This window comes from Pleurodeles waltl, chromosome 10, assembly GCF_031143425.1.
Source record: "Pleurodeles waltl isolate 20211129_DDA chromosome 10, aPleWal1.hap1.20221129, whole genome shotgun sequence".
Lineage (NCBI taxonomy): Eukaryota > Metazoa > Chordata > Amphibia > Caudata > Salamandridae > Pleurodeles > Pleurodeles waltl.
In genome coordinates this window covers 726,108,625-726,124,130 of record NC_090449.1, presented here as the reverse complement: position 1 = coordinate 726,124,130, position 15,506 = coordinate 726,108,625, and the positions used below count along the sequence as shown (strand labels likewise).

Here is a 15,506-nt window from a genome sequence, read left to right as displayed (position 1 = left end):
GGCTGACCTTCAACTGTAGATGACATCTGTGGGATTGCAGAATTGGTATGTGAAAATACATACATCATCCAGTCCCAAACGGCTAGAGCAGACAATATCTACGCTAGAGTGAGCATTTTGAATTTGTCCTTACATAGTAAGGCATTCAGAAGTTGAAGGTCCAATACAGGCCCGAGGTATCTGTCATTTCTGAGCACAAGAAAACAGCGAGAGGAACTGCATTCTCCTTTTTCTGAGTCTGGAACCCTGTTGATGACACACTTGTATGTCCTGTAACAGGGTGGATAAGTGGTCCTCTGATAGTTGGCAGGATGTGGGGTGGATGATTTGGTGGAGCAAAAAGAAAGGGTAGGACATAGCCATGCGCAACCATAAGCCATCTGTCAAATGTGATGGATCACCACCATGGGAGAAAATAATGAACCTGTGTCCCTCCTCCTCCTACAAATGATGGGTGTGTGTATGTTACGACAAACGAAAGCAGCCCAGTAGCTGTTGCTGCAGGGGAAGAGGACTGGGAATACTAGTACCCCTTCAGGCAGAAGTGTTGTCTGCCAGACATATGTTCTTGTTCTCAAAAGAGCTGGGATGACTGCTGTAGCAGTTGGGGCAACTACTGCTGTTTACCCCCAGCCCACTTAATTACCTCTGTATTTTCCAAACTTATGTGGAAACTGCTTTGTAGGAGGCAAAAGACCCAGGAAACACACTGTGGCTCTACTCTCCTTGAAATACCTCAAAGCAGAATCAGCTTTTTCACCAAAAAAATGTGAGCCATCAAAGGGCGTAATGCATGAGAGTCTTGTCCATTTCCAGAACATCCTGTGGCACACAAACACACCTGGCGGCAGAGAAAAAAAACTGGTGCCAACCACACTTTCCAGGCAATCAGTGGTGTATAGGCCTGCACAAATCTCATATATAGCTTCATTCTGACCATCATCAATTGTCTGAGCTAGGGAGGCTCCATGATGTTCCAGGACTGCCAGCAAGATGTTGCTGGCCATGTCCCTGAGGGCATGTGTGTAACGACCCAACAAACAGACCATAATGCACAAAGTCAAGCTCACCAAGGAGAATATTTATCAAATGCCTCAAACATTTTGGGCTCCTTATCCTGAAAAGTTGTGGGGAATTAATTGGGGTTCACTTTTGGTGGAAGTCTAAACCACCAGGCTCCCTGTGGTAGGGTGTTTAGTGGGAAAATCAGGATCGCTATGCACTATTGTGGACACTTGGTCATCTGCCTATTTACCAGTGAGAAGAGCAAGGGCTCAGACGTGGCTGGCTCAGGCTCCAAAACTTCTGTAAGAACATCAGTCTTGGTCCCAGCTGAAGGTAGCTGTAATTATAGAGCCTCAGCTGCTCACTGGACCACTAATGCAAATATTGCACTCTCTTCCACTGGTGGTGCAAGTGACAAGGCCAACAATGTATCAGGAGGTAACAAACCAAATGGCATCTTGTAGTCCATATAAAAATTATCACTGTCATAATGAGGAGAGAAATTACAATCCTCCTCCCCACGATTAGTGCACCTTGTTCATCATCAGAGTCAACAGTATTATGGAGCCTCTGCTGGTGTGTCAGCCCTTGTAGAGAAACTGACATAGATTTATGGTTTATGACGCCTATTTACACTTTAGAAATTTCATACTGTAACATTGGCTGATGTTGAGCTGAAGTCTGTTCTGGATCAGGCATCAGAATCAGCACAGGATTCTCTACTAGTGCCGGTGGTGCTGGTACCCGCGTTGACAAGGAACAATGTGGCGCAGGTCCCGGCACCACAGTTAACATATGTACTGGAGATAGTAAGGGTCAAGGAACCAGTCCAAAGGTGTCAGATAGCGCCAGGGATGGACCTGCTGGCAGGAACCCGACTGGAGGCACCTTTGATTTCATGGGCCCAAAATGCTTCAAAAGTCTGCAGCATGGTCTCTTTGAAAGGCTCTATCTTCTGCAGCATTAACAATGACCTAGAAAACTCATTACACACACGGATCAGTTAGGGATTTGGCTCTGCAACAAAGGACAACAAGGAAGATCGACTGACGCTCTGATGCTGTCGGGCCCTCTCCTTGGATTCAAAGTGGTGGGATGGGGTTGAGTGTTTTTTTAATGTTTCTGCTTCGATTTTCATTTAGACTTCTCAGAAAACTTCAGCTTCGAGATTGACCTTTCACAGGTATGGCCACTAAAGCAAGAACAACTCTGCGCCCTGTGGCATCTTGCCATGTTGTACATCTATCCTTTCTATTGTTAAGAGGATGTATTACATTGCTTTCATATCACTGGTTAAGGCATTCATTCTCTTTTGGAATCCTACAGTGTTTGGGTTTGAAAGTATTGACAGTTGGGGCACTTCTCTGGGCCCTTGTACATCTTGGCAGCTGTGCCTTTCTTTATCAATAAATACCTATAAAATTACTTGGTATTGGATACTTCATCAACACTACAAAATTATCGACTATCTGGGTAAACCCCTGGACTATAAGCAACTGTGTTTTTTAAATATTTTGTAAGGGTCCGGGGATCAGCATTTACCCTCTTGAGAATTACGGAGCTGCAGTGTTATGCTCTTACGTACGCCTATTTTAGCACCATTTGTGATTTTAGTGAGCATTCCTTTTGTTAGTTACTACTACTTTTTTAAACCGCTGGCGCAAGGTTTGCCAGCTGCACAAGTTTTCAAAGGTGCCTGCGCATGCAGCTGTGTTGTGCTAGCCAGTGCTTTACCTCAGCGCTCCGATGCTCTAATTACGCATGTGGCAACATTCCTTGTCCGGCGGATGCAGCTTTGTGTAAACAGGCTGCACTGCTCCCAGTGACACCAATGTTCAGCATTTGCACGCAGCAACAATTCCATGCCGGCTCGTGCAGCTGATGCGTGCTGATAGTATTAATTCTGCATTTTTATTTATTTTTAAAGAATATTCATCTTGTGTCTGCATAGGGCCCTTACGTCGCTGATCCATTTCTGTGGGGAGCGCTCTTGTTTTAAAACCGCATTGGAGTTCAAGAGTTTACTGTGGCTAGCAATTTCAGTGTGCATCAGTTTATATTTTCAGCAGACGCATCTTGTGTAAGCGCATTTCAAAGGTCACACTTAACTTATGGATTTCCAGGATCTTCGCTGCAGTGCCACTCATTGAGTTTCTGTTTATTTTGACTTCCTTTTCCTGCATTATTGTCTATGATTGAGTGGAACTACTTCCTGCATTTTCTTCTATGGGTGTTTGAAAGTGGAATTCTGGATAAAACTGCCACCTATTGTTCATTATCTGGTACTGCTCACTGATCAGCACACTTGATATTTCTTGCTGGTCCTTCACAGTGATTAGCACACTAATTCATGTGTAGAACCTGGAGCATGATTTATGCAATTGTTTCGATCACTTCTTATGTTCGGTGATGTACAGCTTCTCTTCTCGGTTCTGGGTCACCCTTCGATGCATAAGGGTACACATACTTTCTTGAGCCCAAACATCAGAGGCACACCTTTTGCAGGTGAGTGACCAGTACCATCTACAGACACAGCATGGCTCGAAGCCTGTAGTTTTGGGTAGGGACATAGTTACCTTCAACATTGGATTTTGTTTTAGTAGTTGCCAGAGGCTGACCAAATTGGGAGTTGAGTATCAGAAAGCATGGAAAGGTAGGAAATGATGTCACTGCTGGCAGGGTGACGCTTACATGCAGCTTCACTTCATCACTACCAGGGAAGTACAAGCCTGCATGGGGGTGCCATGCACAAGACCATTGCTGGAAAAAGTTTTCAAATCTAGTTTGGTACCTGCTCAAGAGTTTTGAGGTGAGAGATCTGTCTCCATTCTTGATGACCTGCAAATGCAGGCTGATGAAGTAAAATCTTCTCCTCAGGTTTAATTATGCATTTTGCTAGTTCAACTATGATGTAGGAATCCAAGGAATTGCTCTTGGTCGGATCAAGTTGCTTCCTCAGTCACATCTCACTGACCCCCTCTGCTTGTATGCTTCAGCCTCATTCTGCCTAGCTTTTCTACACTCATCTGTGTTCTTTTCACTTCCTTTCATAGTTAAATTTTTTTCTTCACATACACTCACCACTCTTATACCATCTTTAAATGTAGCTTGCATTTGCAATGATCTTACTGTGACCTGTGCCAAGGGTACAGTAAATAGAACATTCCTGACCCTTTACAGAAAAACAAGCAATATTATGTGATTAAAAAAATAACTCTTGTACACATTTACCTTTACATATGTCAATGGATATCACAGTCAATTCCAATGGGTTCTGAATGTTCAATAGGAAGAAGATTTAACTCACCTTTCGAGTCTGCATCTTTTCTGTTCGTCTTCTGAAAGCTACATAAGGATCATTAGTGCTAGAGCCATCACGTTTCTCCTGTTTTACCATTGGTATAAGAGAGGAAGCACGACAATTTTTTCTCTTTTTGATCCAGTAGTCATATGCTTCTCTGATGACTTCATCATCCTCTTTCAGCAAAAGTTTTGCCTCCTGGAGGCTAACTGCCTGATAAAAAAAAAAAAAAAAAAAGACATCAAAAGTTCTAACGACTATGCCACTTGAATACATTTGAATAAAAAATAGGACAGTAGAAAATAAAGAATGAATATTTTGTAGGCGCCATGTCATGATACTGTAATGTAAACTACTTTTTTGCGTCACACACCTGTACATGTTTACTAAGACTCCAAACCATACAGAACACAGTAGGTAGCCTCCTCCCTCAACATCCCAACAGGCAAACACCCGGGACCTGAAACAGCTTCACTGATTCCCAATTTACAGCTCTTTCCTAACTCTTGAAAAAAATATTCAACGTCTTACACAGCACTGGTCCAGCATAACTCAATACCACCTTAGAATTCAGAAATCTTCCAAACACCTTTGCTCAACATAGGCAGCACCACAGCAAGGAGAATATACTTCTCCTAATTGGCTCCAAAAAGGCGAATGACCTACCTCTACACATATGTGCAGTCTCTAAATTTTGTGCATTCCGCAAAAGCTGAACACTTGGCTCTTCGACTAGGTTACTCTATGGCTCACCCCTGACTGCTCTTGCATCAGTGACAGGATACCCTCTTGGGTGATAGTCCGTTTTACAAACAAATCATACCATTACAGAGAACTCTGCACCCAAACGCTACACGTATGGATGAAATATTTGTCTTGCTTGCAATGTTTAACCTCTGTCAGAACTTAGTAGATGTTCAGTTTGCTATATGATAAGTGAATTACAGTCACAGCACCACACATAACAGTGAAGGGGACATATGCTACGTTCTCACAGACCACCCTTTGTGTCAAAAGCTACCATTCTTCATAGTTTATGATGTTCTCTTTAGGGAACTTAGGCAGTATTCCCCAGCATTTCTGCCTTTGTTTCAAAGGTAGATATGATAACTCAGTTTGAGGAATAACGACTCAGAAGGCATACTTGGACACCCCAACTTGCATACACAGACTGGAATGAGCTGGACTTATCATAGTGAGTGCACTAAATTCATATGTAAGACATGTCTTCTTGAGCCTCATGTGCCTGTCATGAGAGCCATTAGTAAATGGTCACTAGCAATGTTCCTTCTAAATATTTTTCTCTGTGGGCGGCAAAAAATGTTTGTGCGCACCATTTTCTAAGCTGCAGGCAGCATCAAGTTTCAGGTGACCCACAATAAGAGTAATTATTTGTTTTTTGGAACAGGATATCCATTGAAGATTAAAAAGGCTATGAGCAACATCCAATACATTCTCTGTAAATGCAGTCAAAAATAAGAAGCACCTGAATGGATTCGCCCTCATGATCAGTGTCATTCAGCATGTATCTTCTATTTTGCCTATTTTTCAATGTTCAGCTCTGGCATCTCCTCAATCTCAGTAAATGTTCTAAACATTAGGCAGTGGTCCTTAATTCCAGCTTGCAAATGTAGCAGATAATGTAGCCCACATTACTTCGTGCCTAGCTCACATGTTTGATAGTGAGAGGAGCATAATCCAACTCATCTTCCTTCGCCTGGCCTCGAGACCTCAATTGACTTCTTTAACATAAAAAGGGACCTTCAAAGGTAACCTAGGAACTCGGACTTCTTGCTCCCCTCTGCACCACGAATCAATGCAGTAGATAAGTTTATCAAAATGCACCTCGCACCCCTCCAGAAAATCCTCCCACTACTCCATCTTGTACTGAGTGGGAGCTCAAGAAAGCCCCAAGCCTTGGCATTCCTCCACTACTATCAGGACAACTGGAATTTCATGATTCAGTTGCATTTGTTACATAATTCTGGTTACAACACTCTAGCAACCTGATATCGTTAATAGACTGTGTTAAAGTGATAGAATGTTATGTTTAGAATAATATCTAGGATTATCAGTTCTTGGATAAATGGAGATGGGGACACGAGCTGCTTACTGTCTGCTACTTGTAAAGAATCAAAAATCAGGATCGGAAATTTTAGCCAAATGGTTTAGTCTTTCTGCATACATGTCACACACTGTTGCCACATAAATCACCTTCTGCTTTATAATTTTTAGATGTGAGGAGAAAAACATTCGTTTCTAGCTCATTCAAATCAAAGGTAGCTAAAATGGCTTGATTGCAGCATCCTTATCTACACAAATACGTTATAAATGAATAGGCTGCAGAGTTTACATAAATCAGGCTTTCTGACTATGCATGAAAGGTGAAGTTCAAAGTCACCTGTACAATTGCTACTGGGACATGGGCCTATAATACCCCTGCAGATTGGCCTCCCATTTCATTCCAAGCAGGAACTGACTGTTGGCATCTGCACATCTAATCCACACACAAGCATTCAGAAGACTAAAAAAACCTGTCAGCTACTTAGGTATACAGACGCCAAAACTCTGGAAAACCTAGAACTCACATCTGAGAAATAAATCAAACCACATACTGTTCAGGAATCATCTAAAATTACTTATGTGCAAGAATTCGCTCCAGTAGAAAGGATGTCCTCGAAAGGGGATGAGGAAAAAATACGGTAGACTTGTTGACATTTGTGCGCGCTTACACATGCAAGTGCAGCAGAGGCGACAGGGTGTGATAGATGAGAAGCTAGATACGCACATTCAGCTGAACTGGTGCATTGTAGTAATGCAAGCTGGTCCAGAGTAGCTGCAGATTTAAAGGTAGGCACAGAAAGATATTTCTCTACGTACATTTCTAAGATGCCAGGTTTCCATTAAATCATTACACTAACAGTCATTTCAGACTTTTAATATCAGTATCATATTTTTTTTTTTTAAACAGAAAAAACGCATTTCGGGCAGGAGTGCTACTTTTTATTGATCTTATTACAGTCTAATATTACCGGACACAACTCTTTAACCACCAGCTAAGTGATTTAGAAACTTTGCAGTAGGTCTATTACAGAATACTGCCCTGAGAGGCTGTAAGCTCCAGGAGGAACAAATCAATACTGAGAGGATGTTGTACTCTTTCCTGTCACTAGAGGTTACATTTGCAGCTCCCGTTTCAGCATTTCATTCAGTGCAGGAGTAAAGCCCCCACATTGACTTCATAGTGCCAAACCCAGTTAAAACAAGGGAAATATAGTATAGTGTATAGCAAGACAGCACTATTACCGACAAGAATATGTTTTGAGTTATTTCTGTATTATAGCTCTCAGTTGCAGCAGAGCTGCTCTGCTTAGTGAGCTCGGGCGTCTGTCCTTCATGGGAAGCTAAAACGTTGAGTGCATTTACATATGATCAGTGCATATATATGTGAACAGCAAGGCCAATGCCTTTTAACAATGACAAAAGAAGCAGCAGACCAGTCACCAAACAAGCTGCGGGTTTAAAAATTGTAACGATTTTACTATGAAATAATTTTAAATGCAGAGACTATTTGTGAAGACACGTGCACCAGTAAGAAATGAAAACATTTGTGCATCAGCCCCTGGAATACTACTGTAAACTTGCAAAAGGCTAGCAGGGATGCCATATGCCTTGGTACAGACAAGAAAAAAGCACCCCCCCCCCCCCACTCCAGGTTGGGGATTGAAATACAATAGGGGTTCAGTGGATCTCTGGGCCCTCGTGTCCAGTGCCTCTACACTTGCTGCATCATTGATAGCTACACCCCGGGAGCTGCAAGCACATAGACATCTGCACCCCACCGTTTTTACATTTTTGCCTCAACAAATCTGTTTAACTTGCAATCCGGTCTATGGGGGCATTAAGGGAAACTCTTTTCTCTGGCGTGTGTTTTGTCTGTGAAGCTTAAAATAGTAGGTGTGTTAGTAGTATACTTTTGACTTTTATATGCCTGTGCGCCCTGTACAATTTACTGCATTGCATTAGGTGGGAAGCCGGGAGGGCGCGCAAGCGCTCAGGCTAGAGGAAACATAGGTCACTAGGCATGTGTTCAGTAATGTCCAGAAGAAAGGCGCTACTTGACGGGCAGTAAAAATTTAGTCAAACTGAATCCGTTCTGTGGCCTATGAATGTGATGGGCTCTGACCTGGCAGCACTATGTTGATGTGATTGCACTGATATGTTGTAATGGGCCCGTGGCCTGCAGTTTGAGAGTCTTGTGCGTGAATGGCGTGTGAATGAACCATACAGAGGTTGGTGTCTTGACGTAGCGTTATGGCTCACCTTCAGAAGTCTTGGTATTCAGACACTTTGATAAGTATTTGTGCTTTGAAGCTAACATTTCTGGAGGTGCTAAAACAAACCAGTGTAAGTGGTGGGTTAACTTGATAAAATAGTACAAGGTTTAAATCTGAGGCAGTAAGATGGCCTTTACTAAAAACTCCTTGTTTTTTTTCATTGTGGTTAGCTGTGGATTTTGGTCACTAGCACAGCCAGTATCTAGATAAACCTGCATATTTTCTAAAGCTAGACAAGCAGGGGAGTCCATGGGTACATGACTTGCGTGGTTCTCACCTGGCAATATTACCCAGAAGCCCTTGCAAACATCAAACTTTGGTAAGAAACACACATTTTCGTACATTTTTGTGAAGAAAACACAAGGAATCCTCGTGCAGCCACAGGTTTCCACACATCTCCTGATAACTGTATCCATGATGTGCGGGTGGCCCAAGAGAAAACTGCACATAAAGCCCTAAATTGCTATGTTGAGAGATAAGCAACCGGGGTAGGTGTTGTATTTGGGGCTGGGCTGTGGTGTGGTGCCACCCATCCCAACCTATGAACCACAGACATTTTTGAAAACTAGAAAGCAAAGGGAGTTAATTTCTGTGATGGAAACTTCCAGGATAGACACAAATTCACAAAATTCCTTCCACTCTGCATTACCCCACTTGTGCCGATAAAACCGCTGCCAATCTTGTGAGGCAGGGCAAAGCGCCTGTTGTAGAAACAGCTCAAACCAAGGTCAACGGGAGCCCTCGGTCAGGGGACTCCCACTGACCTTGAATGTACAGTTTGTCACGGGCACTAGGCCTACCCACAAAAGTAAGGAACCATTTTTATCAGGAAACTCGGAGGAATGCCAAGTGGACGGAAGTTTGGGCTCCCCCTCCAAAACTTTCCATCACAGAAATGTGAGGAAAATGTGTTTTTTAGTCAAAGTTTGAGGTTTGCAAGGGATTCTAAATAAAAATAAAACCTGGAGAGCCACACAAGGCAGCCTACTCTGGATACCCCTATGTGTTTAGATTCTAAAAAATGTACGTTCGCTAGGTTTCCCTGGGTGCTGGATGAGCTAGGGTTCAAAATCTACAGCGACTCACATTAGAAAAAAGGGTCAGTTTTCGGTGGAAAAATGCAATGCGTCCATGTTGCGTTTTGGGACTTTTCCTTTACCGGGCACTAGCCACACAAGTGAAGTGTGATTTTTGTCGGGAGACTTTGGGAAATGCCAAACAAAAGTGTGTGGCTCCTCTCCTATTCCAGAACTTTCCATCACAGAAATGTGAGGAAAATTTGTTATTTTAGTCGAAGTTTCCAAGTTTGAGGTTTGCAAGGGATCTGGGTCCAAAAATCTGGGTCAAAAAACCTGGGTCAGCCCGTCCTGGATATCCTTAAGTGTCTAGGTCTTTAAAACTGCACAGGTTTATCAGGTTTCCCTAGGTGCTGGCTGAGCTAGGGTCCAAAACCAAGAGCTAACCACATTAAGCAACAAGCATTTTCAAAGCAACGGGTCTCGCATTTGCTCGAGTAAGAGCTATTAGTGATGTAAACTCCTAAACCGGACTTTTCTTGCCACACAAATTAAAAGAAAAAAAATGCAGCGCTATCGCACTATGTAAAATGCAGCTCGATCGTGCTGAATTTGAAAACGGAAAAACCGAGCGCGATTGCGCTATGTAAACCCCAGCGCGATCGTGCTACGTGGAAAATAAACAGATAAAATAGTCCGGAAATCATGCTTAAAACATCGAGCCTCGTATGTTTTTAGTAGTTTATCAGTGCTGTGTAGGTGGGCTAAACACCGGAAAAGGCATGACATATGTATGCCTTTCACAAATGAAAGCAAGCAGATTTTAAAAGGCAAGCCCACGAACCAATGAAAGTGACTCACGTGAGGTGGTTGGAAGCCCAAAGAGAGATTACTACAGTAAAAAGGGTCAGTTATCAGTGGAAAAATGTGATGAGTTCATGTTGTATTTTGGGCCACTTCTATCGCAGGCACCAAGCCTACCCACACAAGTGAGGTACTACTTTTATGAGAACACTCGTGGGAACACAGATTAGCAGAACACTGGTTATTTCCAATTTGATTTTGCTGCATTTCTGCCTTGCAAATGTAAGCCAGTGTATAAGAAGACATTTTGAAAAATAACCTCTTAATCACATGCTAGTATAGGTACCCACAAATTCAGAGATGTACAAATAACCACTGCTCCAAAACTCCATATGTTGCGCCCATTTGGAAATGCACAAGTTTCTTTGATACCCACTTTTTCACTCTATTTCACAATATGAACTGGTCTATATTCGATACTCAATGAAAAACTAGTGAACCATGCAGTTCAGTTGTTGGATCTAGGTATCTTGGGTTTTTGGAAAACTTACAAACCCTATATATCCCCGCAACCACAAATGTCTAGCAGACGGAATGGCATATTGCTTTTGTAAATTGTTCATCGCAACAAAATGTTACTCATGAAAATGTTGCCACAAACTGCCTTTTTTTCCTATCCATTTTCAATATTTTTTTTTTAACAGTTATTTTCCTTGGGAACCACTTGAGGGATCTGCACATATGACGCCTTGCTGAATTTGGAATTTTGTCTACTTTTCAGAAATCCAAAGCTTTCCTTGATCGTCCACTGGATTCACACTGGTTTTAACCGCAACCTGGAAGTAGGTTGAGAGCACACAAAAAACAGGAACAAGCATTGGCAAAGCAAATAGGTCTTACTTATACAAGAGCTAGTGGGTTGGCAATGTGTTTCTGCCGCGTTGCACACCAGTGTGGCTGCTGTTCAGCATGGCTAAAGGTTAGTGGCATGGAGTATCAGTGAGTGGAGGAGTAGTGTAGAGTGGATTTGTTGGAGTACAATGTTGTCGAGTGGAGTAGGGGGAGTAGTGTCATAATGTTAAGTAGAGGGGAGTAGAGTTCAGTTGCAGAGAGTGTCGTAGAGTGCAGTGTCGTAGAGTGGGGTGGGTTAGAATAGGGTGGAGTGTGTTGCAGTGGATCGAGGTAGTCTGATGGACTGGAGAAGAGTGGATTGGATTACAGGGGGTAGTTTGGGTGGATTGGAGTAGGTGGACTGGATGAGGTGGATTGGAGTGGGGTGGATGGAAATTGGGTGAATGGGGTGGAATAGAGTGAAGTGGATTGGAGTGGACTGGAGTGGGGTAGATTGGATGGTAGTGGGGTAGACTGGATAGGGTGGGTTGGATTGAAGTGGGGTGGACTGAAATAGGGTTGGTGAACTGGATTGGGTGGGGGGCTGGAGTGGGGTGGACTGGATGGGGATTGGGTGGATCGCATTGAGGTGGGGTAGGGATTGGATTGGAGTGTGGTGGGGTGAACTGGACTGAGAGGGAGTGAACTGAGTGGATGGGGTGAATTCGATTGAGTGGGGTGGAACAGAGTGCAGTGGATTGGATTGGAGTGACGTAGGGTGGGTTGGAGTGGACTGCATTGCAGAGGGATGGGTTGGATTAGAGTAGATTGGATGGGGTGTGGTGTTTTGGGATGGATTGGAGTGGGGTGGATTTTGGAGTGCGTTGGACTGGAATAGGGTGGACTGGAATGCGGTGGACTGGATTTCAGTTGGCGGACTGGGGTGGAGTTGACTGGAGTGGGGTGGATTGGAGTGAACTGGATTGGTGTGGGGTGGATTGTAGTGTGTGGACTTTTTAGAGTGGCGTGGATTTTTGGAGTGGGATGGATAGGAGAGGGGTGCACTGGAGTAGGGTGAACCGGCTTGGTGTGGGGTGGATTGGAGGGGGATTAAGGTGGACAGTATTAGACTGGCGAAGGATGGATTAAGGAGAACTGAATAGGAGTGGGATTAATTGGATTGGAGTGGTGTAGGTTGAGGTGCACTGGACTGGAGTAGGGTGGTTTGGATTTAAGTGGGTGGTTTGGGCTGGACAGGTGAGGGGTGGATTGGATTGGAGTGGGTGTAATGTGGTAGACTGGACTGGGGTATGGTGGACTGGACTAGAGTGAGGTGGATTGGGCAGTACTGAGTGGGGTGGATTGGAGTTGGGTGGGGTGAATTGTGGTGGGGTGGGGTGAAATGGGATGAGTGGTGTGGACTGGATTGAGGTGGGGCAGACTGGAGTGGTGCAGATTGGTTTGGATTGGAGTTGGGCAGAATTTGTGGATTGAGTGGGGCGGATTAGAGTGGGGTGGATTAGAATGGGGCTGTTTGTTTTAAATTGAAGTGGATAGTGGTGGTTTACAGTGGACTGGATAGTGGTGGATTGGAGTGGGGTGGACTGGTTTGAGGTGGGTTGATATGGATTTGGGTGAACTGGAGTGCGGCGGATTGGAGTGGGGCAGAATGGTGTGGGGGTAGAATGGAGTGAGGCAGATTATTTTGCATTCAAGTGGGTCAGATTGGAGTGGATTGGAGTTGGGAAGAGTGTTTTGGATTGGAGTGGGGCAGATTGGAGTATGGTGGATTGGAGTGGGCCAGATTGTTTTGGATTGGAGTGGTGTGGATTTTTTTGGATGGGAATGAGGCAGATTATTTTAGAGTGGAGTGGGGCAGACTGCAGTGCTGATGATTGTTTTGGATTGGAAGTGGGTGGATTGAAGTAGGGCAGATTGTTATGGATTTGAGTGGGGCAGATTGTTTTGGATTGAGTGTGCTAGACTGCTTTGGATTGAAGTGGGGCAGATTGTTTGGGACAGGAGTGCAGCATACTGTAGTGGAGCACATTGTTCTGTATTGGAGTAGGGCAGATTGGAGTGGGTGGGGCAGACTGTTTTGGACTGGAGCAGATTGCAGTGGGGCAGTCACTTTGGACTGGAGTGACGCAGACTGTTTTAGATTGGCGTGGGCAAATTGGAGTCGGGCATATTGTTTTAGTTCAGTGGGGCAGACTGGAGTGGGGAAGATTGTTTTGGACTGGGTGGGGCACCTGGGTTTGGTCAGATTGTTTTGGACTGGGGTGTGGGGCAGATTGTTTTGGATTGGAGTGGGAGCTGATTGATTTCGATAGTGTGGGGCAGATTGTTTGGAATTGGAGTGGTGCAGAGTGCAGTAGGGCAGATTGTTTTGGACTGGAGTGGGGCAGATGTTTTTGAATGGGAGCGAGGAAGATTGTAGTGGGACAGATTATTTTGGATTGGAGTGGGGCAGATTGTTTTTGAGTGGGGCAAATTGGAGTTGGGAAGATTGTTTTGGACTGGAGTGGGATAGAGTGGGGTAGATGGGAGAGGAGTGGGACGGGAGGGCTGGAGTGTGGGGGATTGAAGTGGATTTGGGTGAGTGGTTTGGTTTGGACTGGGGTGGAAAGGAGTGGGGTGGATTGGAGTGCTCTGGGGTCAACTGGATTGAGTGGGGTGGATTGCTGTGGGGTTAGGTGGACTGGTTTGGAGTGGGGCGGATTCGATTGGAGTGGTGTGAATGGGGGTGTACTGCACGATTATGTGTTAAAGCATAATTTTGAAAATTACGCATAGGAAAAAACAATGTCGCTTTGCAATATTTATAACAGGATCAGTCATCTTTTGACAACGTCACCCATGAGCACAAAGAAAACAAAATATGAGTGCAAAGTGAGAAAAAAATAAAGACTTGGCAAAATTAAAGAAAAGAGTTAGCTTTACAAAATAAAACTTGCAATTTTATTTGTCCTGCTGGGCACATTTTTGCCAGTCAAACCCCTTCTGTTTGCAGGGCCTTAGAAGTTAAAAAGAATTATCTCAAACACATTGGGAGAAGTGGACAGGTACTGATTAAGTTGAATTATTCAGTGCTTGGTCCCTGCTCCATAAAAAGTAATGGAAATGATGCTTGGCCTACAGTGGCGAACTGCAAGACTTTAAAGAAGTGTGCCATGCAAGCCAACAAATGGTAAACGACGAGCGGGCTCCACACTCTTTAGATAAGTCTCGCTAGCAAGACTCATGCGTTAGCTAATGCTCTTGCAGGCTCGACCCTATAAATAGGCTACCTCTTCGATAAATGCCAAAACTGTGGTACAAAATTAGGCTTTTGATTTGGCTCAGCATACTCCTGCAAGCTGGGAAGATGGTGACTTCAGTGCAGCCCATCGTTCGGGATGCCATTTTTTGGTGGAAAACACTTATCTGTAGCACTTTCCCGATCTAAAAAAAAAAAAAAAAAAAAAAAAAAAATGTGCTAAATGTTTGCCATTTTCTCAGCCCCCTCCAAGGGAATCCAGAAATCCTGGGTATCTTTAGAATCCCCAGGATGTTGGGAAAAAAGGACACACATTTGGGCATGGATACTTTATGTGGAAAAAATGATAGAGCCCTAAGCGCAAACTACCCTAAATAGCCAACTAGCACTGGCATAGCCAATAGGTCTCGCTTTTGGGTCGTATAAGTGTTTAGCCATGCAGCACATTATCTAACTGCAGATCAATTCAAGAATTTTCTCGTGTCTTGGTTACACAAAAACAGCCTGCTCATCACATGGCTTCACTTTTAAGAAAACTTCTACCGATGACCAACATCCAGGCAGACCCCATGAGGGCATTTCAAATTAATAGTGCTTGTTCCCCCCACCCTCAGAAGTCAGTTGGCCTGGCACATTTTACAGCATTAGCTGCAAATTAATTAATGGTTACATAGATTGTAGTGAGCTAAAGCCACAACTCTGGAAGTTAACGTGTGCCCCTGGAAGGACTCCCACAAATGCAGCCACACAACTTTCACAGATTTCTGAAACCTGAAGTTCAGCGGCTGACAATAACATGCACACAATGCACTCGGGAACAGATCTGTACATAAAACCTTCAAGACGTGTACTTGAAAACCCTACTTTTACAATCATAAGACATGAACAGTCAGAAGAAACGTCATTGACACTGCTTATCATAAAACAAACTCTGTTCTATAAAACTCACATCC

At 43.8% G+C, this 15,506-nt stretch overlaps 1 protein-coding gene across 3 annotated transcripts in view; it reads right to left on the bottom strand.

Annotated features, from left to right (window-relative positions):
* EPC1 (enhancer of polycomb homolog 1) overlaps positions 1 to 15,506 on the bottom strand; it is a 1,031,213-nt gene that overhangs the window by 538,060 nt on the left and 477,647 nt on the right. For all 3 annotated transcript variants that reach the window (XM_069211249.1, XM_069211248.1, XM_069211247.1), the window contains exon 4: positions 4,313 to 4,519. In XM_069211249.1, coding sequence (XP_069067350.1) covers positions 4,313 to 4,519 — 207 coding nt within the window. The remainder of the gene's footprint in view (positions 1 to 4,312; positions 4,520 to 15,506) is intronic.